Source organism: Botryllus schlosseri, chromosome 7 (genome assembly GCF_051294905.1).
Source record: "Botryllus schlosseri isolate E-star chromosome 7, Bs_hap1, whole genome shotgun sequence".
Classification (NCBI taxonomy): Eukaryota; Metazoa; Chordata; class Ascidiacea; order Stolidobranchia; family Styelidae; genus Botryllus; species Botryllus schlosseri.
This window is the reverse complement of record NC_137242.1, coordinates 2,117,912-2,139,848: the sequence shown is the minus strand read 5'-3', so window position 1 is coordinate 2,139,848 and position 21,937 is coordinate 2,117,912. Positions and strand designations below refer to the sequence as shown.

The window sequence follows — 21,937 nt, the reverse complement described above, 5'->3', positions numbered from 1 at the left end:
TTGTAATTAATTTCGTCACGCTTGATCCAATCGATAGGCAATAATCAATTCGACTGTGACGCATCCCGTAACGATAATGAGGTAAACATGGATACCTAGCCTGGAATCAATGATACTATACACTACAGCAGATATCATAGGCTGCTATATATTGTAGGCTGCTGACATAATTAAGCCTTCCGTGAGGTAAATATTAGTCTCAGCGATGCCTCATCAACGAGTTTATCGTCACCAACGTTTTCCAATACCGTTGGACTTCACTTCCAGTTCGTCCGGCTCTGAGATGGATTATTTCCAATCGAAAAGAGAAAGGGCCTGTGAAAAAGTAGATTTGTGGCTCAAAAATGAGACTAAGCGGTAAGCCGAACGTTCATACAAGTCGAGAATCGAATAAAAAACCCTTTCCATGCATCAAACTGCAAACATTGTCCAGAATGAGTGCTGAAGTCTTTATGCGATATTTTGCATTTCTACGTAGGCCTACGCCCTACATTATGTTACGGTACATAGTCTCATGCAGACTTGTCTTTGATTTCAGCCTTTCAAAACCTGTAGAAGCTGTCAGTTGCACTCGAAGTGACGAAACCAAAGAAGGTAGATGCCGTAAAATCAATAAAGGGAATGTGTACGAATCAGAAGTTGCATCATTCAGAAAGAAGGTTCAGGTGGGGCCTGAGTAGTGGCAGTTTGCTGACTTCCATCGCTTGGATTCTATGCCATTGGACTTCATATATCATTAACTATGGTGTCTTATAAAATCCTAGAAGTGGACCGTGCTAGTCGGCAGATACGGAATCAAAATAAAGAATGTCAACCCGGTATAGTAGGAAAATACCATGAATAACACAAACAATATTCCATGACTAAGTAGCCTATCGTGAACCTCTACCGCCCACAATCGATGTATTTTAATAAGCTTAAAATATATGTGTAGTTGGTATATAGTTACGATATATTGCAGGCCTACGGAACGCCTCGATTTCAATAAGGCATTGCAAAAATTTGTTTTATTTGTAAGTATCGCAACAAACAATGTGTCACATTGCTCGAATGCATTATGTATTGTTCATATATTCATATGGTATTATATATGAATTTGAGAGTCAATCGAAAAACTTCGTGTGGAATAAATTTGACAATGTCAATATATTGTTTGTTGCGATATCGATATTCTGTATGCTTGTAAAAGCCTACTCCCAGATATGATTTCAAAGTTACTGCGTTTTTATTTGATATTACGGTACCTCTCCAAATAACAACGAATTAAAATGTCCGGTTCAGTGGTCGAAATTTTGTTTGTAGCATCACCACTACGCAGACTTGTAAAAACTACTGGATTTTTAAAAATTCGCTACTAGAACTAGAACTATGCAACTTTCAAAGTCCGCAACTTGAACTGGAACTACTCACTTTTAAAACTTGCCACTAGAATTAGAAATAGATTATCTCACTTTCCAAAATCCGCAACTTGAACCAGGACTACTCACTTGTAAAACTAGAATTAGAATCCGCAACTACAACTGGAACTAGAATTACTCCCTTTTCAAAATCCGCAACTAGAACTAGAACTACTCCAAAACCGGTAGTTAGTAGACTGTCAACTAACTAAATTGGTAGTTTCTACAAGTCTGACATTGCCAGTATGTCAATGGTGGAAAACGCTTTTTTACCCTTGACAAAGCATATAGTATATTCAGACACAATTCCAGTCAATAATTCAGCGTTTTTTCTGTAATTTAAATAAGGTTACGCGTTTTTGCATTCTTTATTTCAGTGTCTCCTATCATTCGGCGAATATTCCCTATTCAAAAAATGGAAAGTACTCGCCGAGGGCGATTTTATCCCGTTCAACCCCAAATCGAACGCTGGAACTGATCAGGAGGTTGTGAAACGTTTGATCAAGAAAAGGTATTTTCGATATTTACAAATTTTGTTGTAACGGAGTAGCAATAGTGAACAGAGTCGGTGAAAGTCGTCATCGTTTGTACTCAAGTAGAAGTAGAAGTAGTGATTTTCAAGTAAGTAAAAAAGTAAGTATTTTAGGCCCAGTTTTTCCTAAAATCTGAAAACCGTGAAGTAGAAGTAATCTAAAATCGTAGCCACTTGAGTGATAAAAGCTGTAAGGCGGATTTTGTTTGGAATGTGCGAAATTTCTGAAATTTTTTTCTGAATAATATTTGAATATAATCTTTGAGGTACGTAAGTTCAGTTTATTATTGAAAAATATATTCATATTGAGATAAACCCGAATATTTCAGCTGACTATTACCCGACGATAGATTCCAATATGAACATATCATTTATTCGTATACTGGTTGCAATATTTTGAGATCCGGAAAAGTGGACAATTTTTACAAATCACAAAATATTATCATATCGAGCGAGAGAACGATTCATTTGAGAGTTTTAACGATGTATACTTTTGTGTGGATTAATTTTTATAAGTCAACTCCCGAAATACCCGTTTTAACGTAATATAGGTTGTGTTTGACCTTTTTTTTTAATCCTCCAGATTTCGCGTCATTTATGGCGTTTTTAGTTTTGCGTGTACACTGTACAATCGCCTGGCTGTCAAAGCAATAATGGAGGACGAAATGTAAACATGGGGGACATTTGGGCGATTTTGGACGACATTGTCGATTTCTTGAAAAATCAGGACAAATCCTCCTGAAGGAGGACGTATGATAACCCTAATACTGTGTAATAATTCATTTCTTTACCATTCTGACTATAGGCCGTCATAGATTTTAAGTAAATTTCCTGTAATCACGTAACTATATTCAGGAAAAAAGTGGCTTTACGCGATATCCGTAGCATCGCAATCACAAAGAACTGGATGATTTTGTCCAAGCTATACAGAACATACCGCATAGACAAGGATTGCATCGTTCCAGCTGGAATCACGCTAGAACTACACACCTTGATCCCTCTCAATTACATACAAATCACCATATCCCACGCAAACATGAGAGTGATAGGTCTGTTCTTTGCTATATACGACGCTAGACTCGAATGACTCGCTTATGAATAGCGACGTTACGTCACAGGCATCGCAAATCAACACGGGCAGTTGAAAGAATATCAAATGCTCGATATGCCCAGGGCGAATGAAGATCCGTTTGTTACATGGTGCGCAATGATTGAGCAACTGCGACCTAGGTTGAACGACGATGCTTTACACACAACCCTCGATACTTTTGGCAAATGGCAGAGGCGACACGCATGTAGGTAGGTGTTCTCTCTTATCGAGTGCAGACTTGCATAACAAGATTATCCCAGCTAATGAGACTAATACGAGAGGACTGTCCGTAATCTAATCTGTGAAATATTTCTACGGTCTCGTTTTATTACTGTATCTAATTTCTGGTTTTCCTGAAAATTCTACAGGCGAACTGTGTAGTGCGAATCGAGTCAAACTTGGTGTACAGACAGTTGTCATTCTAAAAAAAACACTAAATACTAATTTGATGTCAAAGAACTTGGTTTTCGTTGTATTTATTTCTAATTCGTGATGAATTTCAATTTTCAAGTTTTTGCGAATTCAATAATTGTAATTCTAATCTAAGTCGGACCAAACTTTGTAGCTATAATTCTAATTCTAATCTAAATCGGACCAAACTTTGTAGCTATAATTCTAATTCTAATCTAATTCGGACCAAACTTTGTAGCTATAATTCTAATTCTAATCTAATTCGGACCAAACTTTGTAGCTATAATTCTAATTCTAATCTAATTCGAACCAAACCTTGTAGCTATAATTCTAATTCTAATCTAAATCGTACCAAACTTTGTAGCTATAATTCTAATTCTAGTCTAAATCGGACCAAACTTTGTAGCTATAATTCTAATTCTAATCTAATTAAGACCAAACCTTGTAGCTATAATTCTAATTCTAATATAATCCGGACCAAACTTTGTAGCTATAATTCTAATTCGAATCCAAGTCGCAGCAAAAACTTTGCCGAAACTATTCCCCCTTTTCACTAAGAGTTATTTTCGGCAGCCTTGTAAATTTTATTAGTGATAACACCGCATACGAAACATGTAATACAAAGCTACGCACTTTAGCTGAAATGACGTTTCTGTGAAGTTGTTATCAACACACAACATTGAAATAGTGCATTCCTTATCATCCATACTCTCTAGGGCAGGGAGGGCCAACCTTTTCGGCCAAAGGGCCGCATGAGATTTACGAATCATTTCGCGGGCCACTAGTTTGTTAACGACTATTTTTCAGTCATCCGAAAGGAGCGAACCGGATTAGGTAGCCGTGAAAACAAGACTTATATTACTGCACATCAAAATCGATAATAATTATGACACGAAAACTCTGCGCGCAACCACGACCGAAGCGCTAAATTTTTTCAAAGTTAATAAAGGAATTCGTTCAAAAATAATGTTACTTGCATATATTGCGGGTCGCATCTGTATACTGCTGGGCTAATTTGGCAAGAACAGGATTAATCGGCGCTTCGACATATCAACATCGAAGATTTCGGCGAATGTGCGTCCGTCGCTTCGTGCTTATGTGTTTCATCGCTGACAATTTTTCTGCGAGTCCAGAGGCGTGGTAGCGTGCTGGACGACACATTCTCCCATAATTGCGAATAAAGTAAGACCCAATCGGTAAATTGGGCGTATTTTTATTCTTATTTTCAGTAGGGGGGTCACAATATACTAAAAGAAAAAATCAAAATATTCTACTTCATATGGTTATATATGAGGATCTACGAAAAATGTGGCTGGTCCCTGCTGGCTATACACCAACGCGTCGAAACTGATATTTTAGTCACTAATGTTCCACATTTCACATCAAATTTTCGGTTGGCCTTGCTAGTTCATTTCTCCGAATCGACGCCCGAAAGGCCTACTCTGAGGTTATCTTAAGTCATCTCTGCCCTCACTGACGTCAAATCCAGATTTTGCGCCATTTATGGCGTATTTCAGTTCTGCCTGTATAACCGCCTGGCGGTCAAAGCTATAAAGGAGGATGAATTGCGAAAAAAAAGGACATTTGGGTGTACTCGAAGAGCATTTTAAATTTTTTGAAAAAGCAGGACAAATCCTCCTAAAGGGGGACGTATGGAAAGATAAGGACGCTATGTATTTCTGCCCCGGATGATTTTTAAGGCATATACAGTATACACCGACTCGTGATATACATACACACGATCTATGCATATTGCATATGCATTATGCATGCCACGAGTGCATGATGTGCATATGCCGCTGGACAAGGAAGGTGCACAGATAGCCTTGTATGGTTTTCTAAGTCTCGCACCACCCTTCCATGCTATCCCGGTAATGCTGAGCGCCAAGCGAGTACGTCATCCATACCAGTGTTGCTATAATCAGGTCTTTGGTCTGACCCGGCCGGGGATCGAACCCACGACCTACCGATCAAGAAACTGGGACGAATTGATATGGTAACCCTGATAGTCTTATGGCGTCCAAATGAGTAATATTCGAAAGCTTGAATTATCTCGAAGCCTAATACCCCATTCAGAATCGAATCACTCTGGTATATAATCGATTTTGCCCAGGTATAATTAATACTGGACTCGTATTCGAGTATTCGTGAGTATGACACATATTATTGCGGTTATTGGTCTCGTGCGAAACGTTGACTTAATGAATAATTCATCCACTAAAGCATAATTCCTGAGTATCATGACAGCAGCACTACAGTAGCAGGTGCATCAAACAGAATATTGTTCTGTCAGTTCTGAAGCATAATAATTGTTTTGCTCCTTTTGCTAATGATTGGATAATGGATATCCTTGCGCGTTCGCGCATAAGATGCGCGTAAACGTTGTGATGATTCAGAGCAAATCATGACGAATCAATCCTAGGCAAATACAATGATAATTATTTTGTGGCTTTTATCCGCTCCACCTACAAAGTACATACTCAGACACACATTCCTTACGGGGACTAATCGACAAGGAATTGATTAACGATGGTTAACGAGATAGGCCTACATAGAAAATGGCACCAGAAGAGCTGCTTGGAGGTACAGAACTTCAATATACAATTGAATAATATATAATCGAATAGTATTATTATTCGAAATCTCATGCCGGTGACGTTTGGTTTGGTTTGTTTGGGGTATTCATGGTGTTTGTCGACTACTATGGTAATTTACACCAGGCCGATATTCTTCTTATTTTCCGTAACTGCCGACTTATAGCACGGCCCACCTCTAGGCTTTTTGTAAGACACCGCTGACGCGGATGAGGTGGCGAGGAGGATGCCGGTGACGTCATATTTTGGGATACGATTGTTGATACACAATGTTCTTTCCAATTCTCTACTAGTTGCTGACGATTACCCCTGACGAGTGTCAGCCGGAAATGTTTGGGTTCATTTCAACATGAATACAATATTCAATTGTATATTGAAGTTCTGTACTTCCAAGAAGCTCTTTAAATAATATATTCCAAATCCTGTGTTCCTAAATTCACAACACTGAAATAGATTAATGTAAACAATGTGATGTTGATTTTCCACGCTTAAACATCTGCGACGCAATAATTGACATTGAAATACGAATCACGGCATGTCAATTTATTGAGTTACCGCCGAAAAAGCGATTTTACACAAAGAACCGTACTGTCTGCAGATTGATACCCAGACGGGGCCTTATCACTAAACGAATTGAATGCTTTATAGTGTAGATTTTTAATACAAGTCATGACATGTTACTATTAATGCAATTGTCCTAATTTTCTAAAAATACTACGGAAATAAGCTAGCTCGATAAAAAAACACCACGGAATGTGTCATTTTCCAAGAGAATGTGTAAGCCTATATTTTAACTCATTTATGACGGCAATATTTGAGGTTCTATTACTCAATAAAAGGAAAACCCAACACATTATACACGAAAGAAAGGAGCCTCTTTGAACTCGGTTTGCATTCTCATAATTACTCAACACTCAAAATAGGAGACCGTGAAAAACGCAACAACTTTTCAATGTCTCCGCAGCGCTAAGTTTAGGAACCGCTGCTGTATATTGTACAGAATACAAATCCATACATGGGAGTAGGATGTTAGCATATGTTACTGTCACTTCATGTACGTACACAGTACATATTTAAAATTATCGCATATCTATTTTGAGGCATCTTTAAATCTAAATTTAGGCCGAAACTAGCTATCTGAGCTCGAAAGACCATTTCTAATAATGATTCACGATGTCGTAACTAACTATGTATACACGGGTTGACACAGGATAAGGTAGCCAGAACACAGTCCGATCGGATACGGGGCATATCGGGAATAGTTGCTCGTGTAGAATTAAACCCCAGCAGTGATTAACATAGGGTGTCTCGGATGTGAATTTTAAAAACTTTGAAAATTCCAAATGTCGATATCTGAGCTCGCTGATTGACATGTCGCGTATTTTTGAAAGCAGCGTATAATTCTGCGTCCATACGTACCAATTTGAGCTCGATCCCGCGACTGTTGTAGACGTTATGACCAAACAATTCCTTACGGCAACTTAACATAGGGTACCTATGATGTAAATTTTAAAAACTTTGAAGATTCCAAATGGCGATATCTGAGCTCGTTGGGTTTTTTGAAAGCAGCGTAAAATTATGCGTCCATGCGTACCGATTTGAGTTCGAGCCGGCGACTATATTAGAGATTATGACCAAGATACAATTCCTTATGGCAACTCAAGGCCTATTCAACCGGCGTGTGTTGAGCGTTAAGTCTCATCCAGGCTAATTTCCACATTTCACGCGAATTAAATTATGAATAGACGTTTGGAGGTGCGGAACTTCAATATACAATTGAATATTATATTCATAATAAACTCAACCCGAATATTTTCGATTGACACTCGTCAGGGGTGCGACAGACTAATTTTAATATTTCGTGATACGATTGTTGATATATAATGTTCTTTCCAATTCTCTACTAGTTGCTGACGATAACCTCCAATATGAATATATTTTTAAATTATGAATACTTAATTTCTCAAAGGTGATTATAATCTGGACCAATACACTCGTTAATCCCAGTTATTTTCTATTTTACGAAAAAGTGTTTCATTGAACCTAACTCTATCTTACCTGATCGCTTAATTCGTCATACATTGCACGTCACCGCATTCAATGATACGCGGAATTTCCACGATTGCAAAATCCATCTATAATTGATAGTCTGCATGCGCAGGTGGACGTTTTATTCGTCATATCACCCTCGATGTTGCAGTCCAGAATGTTTGCGTAAATTGCGCGGGTATTGCGTGAATAAACGCAAGTGACGAACTGAACATTAGAGAGAATTAGGTAGGAAGAGAACCAGGCCTTTAGTAGTATAGTCATTATCAGGGCTGGGCAAAACCGAATACATGAGCGATTCGAATCCGAATCATGTGTTCCGCTTCGAGTCGAGTCGAATATTCGAGTATCATTCATTATGACGCAGAAAGTTCGAATATGTACTTTTTATGCTGCGATAAAGAATATTATGGTGGTTTTGCGTCACATGAAAGCTAAATCGGTATATTTTCGACCACGACAAGTGCGTGGCTTTGTAATGCATGTTTCGTATGCTGCAATACGACCAATCGAGGTTTCCGTGCTGCCACAGGGGAAAATACCATCGAAATTATAATTTTCGTTGATAAATTAACTGTTAGTGGAGCGTATCGTTTCAGTACTCGAAAAAAACACGAAATATATTGAGTATAAATGGAAATTATGTCAGGTGCCAGGAATCACTACTGTGTCAAACCCGTCGCAGTTACCCATATACATTGCATACAATGTGTATACCGCACTTCTGCACCTACAAGAGTATCTCCACTGTTCACGTGCCGTTGGTTTAGGTTTATTTTAACACATCGACTACCCTTATTCTGTCAAAAGGAAGTGTGTTCACTCGTCAAGCTTTTTGCGTCTCGTACGCATTTCCCACTCATCGTGACGTAGATTCGTGCACAGACTCATTTTCCTGGACACGCGGAATCTCGCGAAATCAGCTGATCCGACCCGATAAGCTACTCGGCGAGGTTAAGGTTGGGATTCCGATTCCAGTTGCTCAGGTTTAGAACAGGCTGGATGAACTACCATAAGAAAATGAGGTGTGATTTGCCGGAATGATATCTTTCCCGGTAATCAGGAGGATACGGTATATACTGCTTAGGGATGGTGTGAACCTATGAAAGGTTCAGGTTCGTGTGAACGCGAACGTGAACCTCATCACGTCAAGTGACGTCATTTAGCTGATGCCAACCCTACATTTCAGTGAAGTGATATATTAATGTACAGACACGATAGCTAGTGACGACTCGGGCCACATTGTGCCACAATGCTGAAGTACACACTGACGTTTTAAACGTCACCAAATGTATCAACTGGGACAATCAAATGATATAATAATCCCGTAAAATCAATATCTTCAATCGCTTGCCAACAATTTCGACGAAGACTTGCAAGGGAATATAACCGTACGCCTTAACGGTCTATAGACCTGACCGGACAATATATTCCGCGTCTCAGTATTGCTATACCTTGATATTGAGCAGAGTGTAAAGGGGTTTCTGTCCTTGCTACCGGTATTACCTCATAAACAAGTTAAACAGCAGTAGCCATCACCCCAATCGCACGGATTTGGTTTTTATGATACGATAAACATCAAATCAAGATGGACACCGTATACGCCTGCTAGATTTTTTACGCTAGACAACGATATCGATTTCATTGGTTAATTGAATAAGCGCCATTCGCTGACTACCTAATACCTATACAAAGTAGCGTATTTCGCCCTTGATGTTGTGTGATTGCGGGTCAAGCTCACAGCAAAGAGTCACTAAATATTCACAAACGGAAAGCTGGATATTTCGAGCAAACTTTTGTAACAAAACAAGTAAAATTTTTGAGATTTTCAAGGTGCATGCTTGGCTAGTGTTGATTTTTTATGCTGCCAGCGTTGTTGCCCGCCGATGAAATGCAATAAATGTCAACGGAAGATCTTATAATTACGTGAAAAATTGTAATATATGAAAAAGGTTCACGGTGCAGAACCTACCAAGGCTCGTTTGTGAACGTGAACCTCTAAATTTCGGAGGTTCACTGACAGAGCGCGAACGTGAACCTCACGTTCACACGATCCCATTACTGCTTATCCTGACTTGGATAGCGTGTTCAATTCAGCATGTAAGGCAGTAGCTATGGTGGTATGAGATAAATCTTCAAAATATGATTCAAACACATCATGTCATGCAAGAATATGCCAGGGTATAGAATAGGGAATTCATTATTCAGGGCATACGGGTTTGCTTTGTCTTACACGGAATTTAATTCAATTTCAGAGATTTTGTGAATTCTGTAATTCTAATCTCATTTGGAAAAAACTGCGTAGTTACAATTAAATTGTTAATTGGACATACTAAAATATTTTCTAGTCTTTTGGTATCTCATTTCTTACTACAAATCTTGCCTATTGGTACAGCTACCTATAAATAAAAGTCTAGGGTGCCGTGTCTATGCGATGGAGGTGGCTCTCTTATCCAGAAAAAACCAAAACGCGCACTCAATATCCGATCACCGCATGTCAACGATGTCGAGTCGCGTTGGTGCGGTATCAAAATCACATTCATTCAAATCAAGCCGGAAAAGCGGAGTCACGAATTTGAGCTTCACGCCCGAAGACCAAGACTGCGAATCCCCGGACAGCGGAGTCAATATCGACTGAACACTCGGAAATATACCACAAAGCTTTTAGCCGGAGGAAACTAAGAATGGAACACGAACACACCGATAAATCCCTCAGATCTTTATCATCAACTAGCGGATGCTCAGACTCGTACGCTGTAGCGAGTCAGTATAGGAAAAAGGTAGATGCATACTGTCTGGAAAGTGCAGGCATCGCACGCTGCAGTTCACCCGAAGATTCGGCGTCATACCAGCCTAGCGCTATAGGCGTCCAACCGCAGATTATGACCTCGCCTCAGAACATGGTTAGCATGGTAGATTTCTCGCAAGCGGGGCGGATTGAACGCGGGAGTTTTGCCATAAATGACACTGATATCCGACGGAATCTGAGCCGCGAGCTCTGTTCTATTGCAGAAGAGCGCCCGCAACAGTAAGTATAATGATTTCTCTTTTACAATACAGTAAACTTGACTAGCTCAATACTGACGAGGTCAGTGGGTTATCTCCGCTGCTGGTGTTTGCAAGTCAGCTGTAAATTGTATGAGGGAGAGAGAATCTTTATTAATCAATACTGCAAATCAATAACATTTATTACAAAAATGCAATTGACTATGATAAAACGATATGAAAAACCAGGTATAGAAGTGCAGCTATATACAACAGGGTCATCAAAGCCACCCAAGCTCAGACCGTCATAGTACCCAAGTCGTTACCCTCAAAAATTGACATTAGATTTCAAACATGCAAATGTCGGAAACAAAAAGCAAGCCACGGCGCATCACGGAAAATATATTGATCAATGAATATATTTAGGGTTACCATATTTTGTGATCCGGAAAAGAGGGCACTTTTTACAAATCACAATAGTTCGGTTACCGGACTAGAAAACGGGCGATTTGAAAATTTTTGTGTTGACTAAAAAAAATATAATAAGATTTTTGCAAATACAATTTAGCGGTGTCCCAAGAGCAGAGAATCAAAACATTGATTTTCTGAACTCATAAAAACGTAAATTATTTACGTTCGCAGACGTTATTCCATATCGTAGCATTCTTTTTTCAAATAGATGGAAAATCGAATGTCGGTACAATTTTAATGTTTTTCGGCCATATATTGGTCATGTTTATGTCACATTGTTTCAATTTTAACCGTGGGCAAGATATCACCGAAGGAAAATGAAAACTTTGAATGAAGTTAATTTTCCCTAAAATGTGTAAAATAGACAAGCTATACTTTGATTAGGGTTATCATACGTTCCCTTTAGGAGGATTTGTTCTCATTTTCCAAGAAATCGGAAAAGTCCAACGAGGACGATCAAATGTCCTCCATATTTGGCAATTCGTTCTCCTTTATAGCGACGGTTTGGCGAATACACACGCATAACTAAAAATGGCATTAATGACCCGAAAAAACTGTGTTCCGACAATACAATAGTATTCCCAGTAAAAACAGGTATATCTAGATATCCCCGAGTATAAATTATCAAATTACCCGTTTTCTAGTCCGATTCTGAGATTGTTATTTGTAAAATGTGTCATCTTTGTCAGATCTCAAAATATGATAACGCGAACTTTGACTCCGCAGCGACAACATATCGACACCAGTATACGTGATTGAATTTTGCAAATGATGCCACTCACGGGTAATCACAATCAGTCACGGGTAGAGCCGTCCAAGATAACTGTTGAAGAGTTGATTCTAACTCAAATTATCGCTTAGAGGGCGCTATAACGGGTAACCACCATATCGGTAACCAAAGGGATCAATACCATTGTCCTGCTGCATCTCAAGTAGCATCTAAGGATGTATAGGCTACTTTGTGACTCGCGCAATATACAGATGCTGACACATAGAATACCCGCCGAGAAATATCGTCAATCATTTTCTGTCCTTGAATAATTCATTCGTGGCTTGCGAAGTATCGATATTCGCTTGTAGCACGGCTCTTCAACCCGCTATTAACTATCGCGTTATCCCATTATTTATTGAACAGCACCTTGGCGATCCATCACAATCAATCACTTCCACTAAACGCATCAACAATCAGCGATTCTTGTTTGGGTCTTCGCGCCGCGCAGATATGTTGTGAATGAAATCTGTTCTAAGACGCTGTCCCTTGTGCGCGTCCCCAGACGGGTCTGGGGGAGAGAGTCTATATTTTATGACCTCGGTATTATTCTGAGTTGGGTGCTGCTTCCGTGTACCACTCTTTGGGTACGAACACACACTATTTTCACTAAGAGTGTGAACAGTATCCGAGTATATATCTGATTGAAATGATCAATACGACATCGGGGGTCCACTAACAGTCTGATGACAATCAAGTACACTCTTGCTGTATGATCTGGCTGTAACCTATATTAGTTAATAGAGCAAGAAAACGAGATGATTGTAGCTAATGATTAGGGTGATTATTTTTTGACCTAAAATAAAAAATTTAATTTAGAAAAATTAAAAAAAAAACTTTTTTGACAGACATTTTGACTTATGAAGAACTCAAGTAATCACGTTACGCGATATTGTGTGAAAATCCGAAATTTATTGCAGTACAACTAGAGATAATTTTCTGCATTTTCTGATGCAGCCAATCCCATTTATTGAAATTCTAACGATTCAAAAGAACCACAAGATTGCGATATAACGAAAATGGTACGACGTTCTGTCTTTAAGAAGTGACTTGGCAGAAATGGACAAAGATTAATTTTGACTTTGTAAACAGTTTTGACAACTTTTTGACCTCACGCTACTACAATTTTTTTTTTAATTTGACTTTTTTAACATGTCAAAAAATAATCGCCCGACAAATGACAGCAGCAATGACTGGGTGAGGTGTATAGGGCGATGACGTCACGGGCTGGGATTTTTATACAACGCGCTATAGTCTCTATATAGACTCGGATCAGACACTATTGGTATCGTAGCGGTGGCGACTAACCAACTACCCTAACATAGCAGAAACCACGACTTTTTAGCAATAACATATATGAAAATGAATTATCGATTAAGCTTTTTCTTTAAAATGATATGAGTTGCTGCCAATATTTTCCAGCCAGTCGAGTTTGTGAGAGACGGCCCTTTCTTTCAATAAATGATGATTATAAATATGACATCTTGTGATGGTTCTATTCAGTGCCATATATCATTGCTCGATTGAAAACTGAAATTTGTCAGTTTCAAAGGGAGTAATTACTATCCATCCTGCTGCTCTCATAGCTAACGATTAGGGATGGTGTGAAACCCTGAAAGTTTCCGGTTCGTGTGAACGTGAATCGGTTTGAAAGGTTCTATGTGAACACGAACGTGAACCTATGGCGTCACGTGACGTCATATTGCTAATTCCAACCCTACATTTCCGTTAAGTAATATATTAATGTAGCCTACACGTTACCTAGTGACGACCCAAGCCTTGTTATGCAGCAATACTGAAGTAACAGCTTACTTTTTAAGCATCGACAAATGTATCAACTGGAACAATCAAACGATATGATAATTCAATATAAACGATATCTTCCGTCGATTTTTCAACAGTATCAATTTTTTTGATGTCAATAATTTATTTAATGATTGATTAAGCACAATTAGCTGAAGCCTACCTGCATGTAGTGTATTTCGTTCTTGTTGTGATGTGACTGTTGGTAAAGCTCACAGCAGAGAGTCACTAAATAATCACAAACGAAAAGGTGAATATTGAATATCTGAATTTCTTACCTGAATATCTCACCATGCTGCCGCATGCGGAGAGTGGTCCGAAGTTGAGATGCAAATAATTTCCACCAAACATGTAATTTAGGAAAAAGGTCCACCGTGCGGAACCAAGGTTCGTCTACGAACGCGAACCTCCGAATTGCAGAGGTTCATACACACACACATACACACCAGACATGGGGTGATTACTACATGAATGTAATCGATTGCGATTACGATTACTTCTGAATCACGCGATTACGATTGCGATTACGATTACAGCAAAATCGGGAAGTAGTCGATTACGATTACGATTACATTGGAAAAGTAATCACGATTACTCACGATTACATTTATTTTGCATCGTAGTAGTTATATTGGAGGACAATACATGTTTTGCGCTGAAAAGGCCCAATGATATAACAACTGTCTTTAAAAAAGATGGGACGTTTCCTTGTTACGTCATAATGTACCCTTTGCCCATTTTATAGAGGACGGTTTATCGCACCCAATGATTTGCATTCTTGCCAGGTCCATAACTGCCGCCCCCGCCCAATTCCCCAATAGGGTGGGGAGCGTGGTTGGAGGGGACTCAAAAGTATTTTGCAAACCAACGTAAATTATAGGGCATTTTCGAGAGATTTCATAAACTTGAAAATTCTCTTTGAGCTTTGCGATTTAAATGTCTCTAGATAGCTTGATTTCGAAATGCATACGTCTCCCCCTCAAGAAATATAGCATGCATAATTCATAGTAATAGGCATTTAGGTGCCAGTCAATACCGCTCCTCGACACATCAAAAGACATATGCAGTTTCGGCCAACATGAGACTCCACGAAGTGTGCTATTAAAGAAAGACATTGGCCAAAACTTAGGGTATGTGTCCATTGTTAATAGCCGCGCTGGGTGGGCGTGACTAATAGTCCATTCCTTCAAATCCGAGCCCACGATGCAAATGCCACCCGGGCACCCACAGAGCATTAGACGTGACAATTTGTGTGTGCGTCCCACGCAAGTTTTCTTTTAGTCTGCTGTTTGGGCCTCTACAATCAATATCTTTTGGTTATATAACAGACAGGAGGTTACGAATTAACAACATACAATAAAGTAATTATTGCAAGACACCAGATGTAATAACTATGAATTAATCCCCCCCCCCCCGCTCTTTAGGTAAATCTGACCATCGGGCGCTGAGATAGGATTAGAAATGCAATATAATGCAATTACCAATATTATTGACGAAATTAAATCTTCAACTTCAAAATTGACTACCCTATGGGGTCCCAAGACCAAAGTTTGGTTGGGGGACGCTTTTGTTGTTTTGATCCTGATTCTAGCTACAACCCACGCTAACATGGTATATAAGCCGATGGCTATGGCGGCATGTCCAAATGTTCAGTAAAGAATTGTGAAATAGCGACCTGTTTTGGGTAGAATATTATGAGAATAACAGAAAGTGAACATAAAATTCCGCCTTCAACTTTATGCAGATAATGTAATGTAAGCTGCCATTACTAGAAACGGCAAAACAACGGCCCAGTGATATATATCAGCAGCTGTTGATTTTAATGCTTCGTTGTGGGAATCGTAATGTTTTATTTGACGAGTACAGAATTTTAACTTTGTCTGCTGTACGTTCGTACCAAAGGCCTACTGCTCGCCAGACAGCAACGGTGAAACTGCATTTAACTATAGAATTAGAACTATTACATTGTATGGTTTAACTGAGCATAACCAAACATCAATACAAAAGTTGCTATTTTAACTTAGGCAGAGAGGTGATTATGATCAATTATCCTGATGCGAGGTAGTGGCGTCTGAAATGTATTGATAAACCGATATACAGCTACAGCACCGTGGGTTTTCTTACAATGACACAAATGTACATCGAATATCTATTTACTATGTGTGGATACTTCCTACGCAAAGACGAGCAAAGCTAAAGGCCAACCTCTGACGTAATAATGAGCAGTGGCATTTGAAAATCAGACGTTTGTGCTCTCAATAACTGGTATAATATCTCTTCCTCGTTCACGAGTGTTCAGTTTATGTCACAGTCCTTGTACAAATAGAAAGTAATCGTTCTTTCACAAAGAAATCGATTAAATATAGGAAGTAGTCGATTACGATTACGATTACTTCGGGATTTTTTCGAATGTAATCGATTGCGATTACGATTACTTGAAAATGCTGTAATCGTCGTAATCGATTACGATTACTAATCGCGATTACCCCATGTCTGATACACACACACAACGCGAACGTGAACCTCACGTTCACACCATCCCTAGTATTGATAATTAAAACGATAGAAACCACCATTCCGAGAACTCGATTTGAAGTTACATTTTTTTCTGGCATATATTCGATTCAGTCTGTCAGAAATCAACGTTAATAGGCTGTGCAATTTGCAGACTGCAATCTCACAAAAATGGCATTTCAGTTATTATTTCTATTTTGGTCATCGCCTGGGAATTGCTTGTATCATCTCCAAAACTGATTCGACATAGGCGATATTGATTTTAAGCGAGGAAAGATCTTTGTTTTCCCGAGGGCTCGGCGAGACCGCAACCCCCAAAATAACGCGTATACATGTCGTCACGTCGCACAGAACATTATACAGTATAGTGGTGGTCTGATACTAAAATTTAAGGCTGGTAAAGTTAATATGTCTTGATATGGAGGGCATTTCGAGTTCAAAAACGAAAGACCGATGGCCAATGCCGAAATTGAGAAAATAAGTAAAAATTTCATCGAATCGGTTTGAAAATGCGAGTTTTTAAAGCATAAGATGATATTAACGAGTCCGTAGACCGATAGGGATTTAGATCGATACCGATATCTCTGAAATCGGTGCCAAAACACCGATATCATCGATCGGTCGATATCAGTACGAACTGCATACTAATTTAATATTCCGTAACTATCTAGTCTCGCGTGGGTATAGACGTCCATGACATATATGAAGATATCCCTCGACGAATAAATAGTGTATAGTCTGCATTGCCTCAACACGAATTCACGTCCGTAAACACAAAGGCCTAGTAGTTGTTGGCTGGGGTCTGTCACGTCTGTGTAGAGCTGTTTTATAAATCATAATTTTGGAAGAGCTTCTTGGAGGTAAAGAAATTCAATATAAAATTGAATGATATATTCATATTGAAATAAACGTGAATATTTTCGGCTGACACTCGTCATCGGTAATCGCCAGCATCTAGCAGTAAATTTACAATGCTCTTTCCAAATACTAGTTGTTGACGATTACCCCTGGCGAGTGTCAGCCGAAAATATTCGGGTTTATTTCAATATGCGTATTATTCAATTATACTAGCATTTTCTTCCTGAATTTACGTAATACTCATATTGGTCGTTTGTTTGCCACTTATTATGAGCGTGCTCGCGCCACGAATTCCCTTCCTTGCTGTGTATAACTGTATCGATTTTTCATTTATTTAAATAAAACATCTCATTTGTCTTCGTGTCACGACTCGCAAGCCTGTAACTACGACTTTTAGTGAGATGAGTGCTATCACCAACCAAATGCTAATTTTTATCGCTTTTCCTTTTGTGTCATCTTTAATACTTTTCTTCCAGTGTACATGCTCCTTATTTACATGCTGCATGTCAAGGTGGGGGTCTGATAGACTGCTCCAAGTGGTTCGGACACCCCCCTGTCTTTTCATTATATCGCAATATTGTGGTGTTTTGATCCGATGAAGATTTCAATAAAATGGCTTACCGGCTGTGTGCACGTGCACTGTTGATTATCGAGTTCAATTCTGGTTCAAATCATTTCTGTGAAACTCTTGGGTGATATCGAAGTCCTCGCATTCTTAATATACACATTTTCTCACTCTTAACATGTTTATTCAAGCAGATAAAAGACGTTTTCTGAGAATCTTTTACAATTATCAGTACTGATCTAGGGTTGCATTTAAAACAAATGGTTGTTTGAAAGACTTTGTTTAAAACATGTTTTAAACAGTGATTTAAGCAAAGGCTTTTAAAAATGTGTTTTTTAGGTTGTATAATTATGCCGTAATTGTGTAAATACTTTCCAAAAAACATGTTGTATGAGCCTACGGACGATTACCACCCGATATAGCCGACCTATACGATATGGGATGGTTAGAACCCGAAAAACAGTCGGTTCCACAGCTCTAGTACGTAGATATATACCATTGGTACGGAATGAATATTTTGATGATGATGACCGCCGACCGTGAAAATGCTGCATGACGATGTATAGTCCTGGTTGAAGATATTTTGGTCGGTATATGACAGGGGTAGGAAGCCTATTTCGTCAGAGGAGCTATATTTACCCTATATTTTCAATTGTCAATGTCAATTCACGGTTACGTCACAATTGCATAGTCGTGACGCCATTGCTGAAAAACAAACAATAAAAACATGTTTTAAACGAGGGCCATGTTTTAAACCTATTTGTTTTAAGTTTATTTTTGTTTTAAATGCAACCTTAACTGAAATACACGAAACTTCAATCAAGTATATGTGTCGAGTCATATGACTTGGACGAGCCATGCGCAATGACTCGAGTACAAGTCGAGTCAATACACAAATTGACACAAGACAATTCGAGTCATGCATGACTCAAGCCATTACAACCCTGGTAAAGACCGGCGATGAATTTTGCAGCAACTTCAAGAGTATTCTTTTTTGTTGCAGATTGACGATCCATCCAAGGACAGAACCTCAGGGTCGGAGGTGAGTGAGCAGTGCGTTTTATCTCTAGATAACTGCTATAAAATATAAGCTTTGTCAGAATTGTTTCGATAACAGCCTAATGTGAATATTCTTGGAATATCTTACATTTTTCAACTCTCAAAAGTACAAATGCATATGTATAAACCTCATTTCAAATCGTCCTCTGGTGGGATATCAAAAAGTATCATTTTAATATTATATGTGTGTGTTACACAGTAATACAGTAAAAATACTGTACAACACAGCTAACTGTCCGAATTAAGCGAAGTTGGCTGTATTTATATCAATATGTGTTCCATAAAAAAACTGCATACGAACTACACATGCAATTTCCAACCTTTCAATTCATTTCCGCTTGTGTTGATATTCACGGATTCGCGATGCATTCTTGCGGGTCGGAAATGTGCCTTGCACCGAACCTATTCACATCCGGACGTGACGCATACACGCATGGTAGTTTGCTTTGATTTTAATGGATTTCGTAGGGAAGGCTAATTCTGGTCGCAGTTTGTACGCAGCCAGGACAAAGTGGACATAAAACGAAGCGCAGAATACAGGATAGCGCACGAGGAAATGAATATTCTCTCAGCAGATATAACTAAGTATATATACACGGCGCAATCGCACATTGTGCTGGAAATGCGCTCTGTATTCAATCGATACCCAGAGTTTATATGCGCATGAGTAAATGCATGAATACCATTCGTTGCTTTAGAAATTCTATACATCTGCTGTCTGCGCATGATTCCATCAGCATGAGGTAATATAGCTTAGCGACAAGTTAGCGGTGTGCTATGTAGCCTATACTAGGTTGATCTTTCTAACTGTATGACTTTTCAAATGTCGTCTATAAGAACAGACTCGGACAACTTGAAAATGTTCGGCTTTTCTAAATTAGATTAGAGTTAGAATTATGGATACATAGTTTTTCAGATTCGAATAAAATTAGAAATATAGCTACACCGGTTTTTCCAAATTAGATTCGGATTAGAATTACTGAATTGGCGAAAACTTAGACGCTGAATCAAGTTCAGTTCGTATCAAATCAGAGCTCCTTTCCGTGAGCATAAGAATAGCAAATATCTGTACAGCAAGCTTGGCCCATTTCGCACTATGCAGTTCTCCTGGAACATCTACTGCAAAACCAGAACTTATAATAGAATTAAAACTGGGGCATAGGAACATTTCACAAGTTAGATTAAAATTAAATTACCGACAATACGCTCTAATTAGTCTATAGTCTAGTTGTCCAAGTCTGCATAAGCTCGTTTGTCGACCCGCCATTTATTTCACCAATTGGTTTAGTTTTATTTAATTTCACGTACTGGTAACTCTTGATAAGAGGCATGCGAAAAGTCTTCGAGTCCATATACGTTGTTACGAACGCATTTTTGAAAGCTTAATTCTTAAAATAGCTTCTTGAAGGTACAGAACTTCAATATACAATTCTGTGATATATTCGTATTGAAAGATACCCCAATATTTTCGGCTGACACTCGTCAGGGGTAATCGTCAGCAACTGTAGTAGATATACAATGTTCTTACAAATCCTTTACTAGTTGCTGACGATTACCCCTGACGAGTCTCATCCGAGTACAATATATTAGGTTTCATTTCGATATGAATATTTTATTCAATTGTAAATAAGTTATTCAACAATCGAAGTTTAAATCCAGGTGTAGTTGTAATGGTAATGCGTACGAAACGCGTTAGGCCGTATGTGCACTTTGGATCTTATTGCACCTATGTGACGAATCGTACGTAGTCTTTGCGTGTGAACTGTGTAGTGTACTGTGTATAGACTGCAAAAAAGATCTACTTGATGTCATTGCTTCGATATGACACTTGATAGCGTGCTATACTCATACTAGGGAAGCATTGCAGCATATGCATTACATAGCGCTAGGGTTGCATTTAAAACAAAAATAAATTGAAAACGAACATGTTTAAAACAATGTCCTACTTTAAAACATTTTTTTATTGTTTTTTAAAGCCATGACGTCACGAATATTCAATTGTGACGTTATAGTGGATTGACATTAACAATTGAAAATATAGGGTAAAAATAGCTCCTCTGACGAAATGTATGCTGTTGAACCGACCATTTTGAGGGTTCCAACCATCCCATATCGATATACGTCGGCTACATCGGGTGGTAAATGTCCGTAGGTTCATACAACATGTTTTTTGTACAGTATTGACACAATTATGGCATAATTTTACAGCTTAAAAAAAACATTTTTTTGCTTTAAATGCAACACTACATAGCGGTCCAAATGAATTGACTTTATATTTCCTGTAAAATATATTTACTCTTCGTATACCCGAGAGAAAATTGTAGCACCCAATGGAGCAATGCATCATCGTGGTTTAAGTTAATATTCTTTTCGTAAACCTGGGCTTCGTTCACTCAATTGCGTATATGATAACAAGATTTATCGATCTGTTGAGTTCACAGGGGTAGAATTAGAAATATAACCTTCATTTGTGAAAAATGAGAATCCTGAAATCAGTTTTTAAAGTTTATTCAAACTATCCACCTCACTTGAACTGAGTACACCCTGTTCACTCTCAATGCAGAAAGAGGCTAGATGTCGACGTATCGAGACTTATTATATATAAATGCAGACCATCAATCTGCTACCAGCATGGCCGTAATTGTAATTGAAGAACAGATGATCTTGATTATCAACAGCACCTGACTCGAGTGGAAAGTGAACATAGATGTAACAAAAATCAGAGGTTGTTCGATTTTTTTTTAAATTTTTGCGGCTATTTGATAAAAATGTTCTAGTTTGGCCAAAAAACGTGGCGCACCAAGTTTGGCTCAGTTTCAAATAGTAGATGTGAAGCTATA

At 38.6% G+C, this 21,937-nt stretch overlaps 1 protein-coding gene across 1 annotated transcript in view; it reads left to right on the top strand.

Moving 5' to 3' along the window:
- Positions 1 to 113: 113 nt before the first annotated feature.
- Positions 114 to 21,937, top strand: part of LOC145442260 (uncharacterized) — a 45,471-nt gene continuing 23,647 nt past the window's right edge. Inside the window, exons 1-6 of the mRNA XM_080320164.1 lie at positions 114 to 357; positions 539 to 665; positions 1,775 to 1,908; positions 2,785 to 2,978; positions 3,048 to 3,228; positions 19,042 to 19,080. Coding sequence (XP_080176290.1) covers positions 206 to 357; positions 539 to 665; positions 1,775 to 1,908; positions 2,785 to 2,978; positions 3,048 to 3,228; positions 19,042 to 19,080 — 827 coding nt within the window. The 5' untranslated portion in view covers positions 114 to 205. The remainder of the gene's footprint in view (positions 358 to 538; positions 666 to 1,774; positions 1,909 to 2,784; positions 2,979 to 3,047; positions 3,229 to 19,041; positions 19,081 to 21,937) is intronic.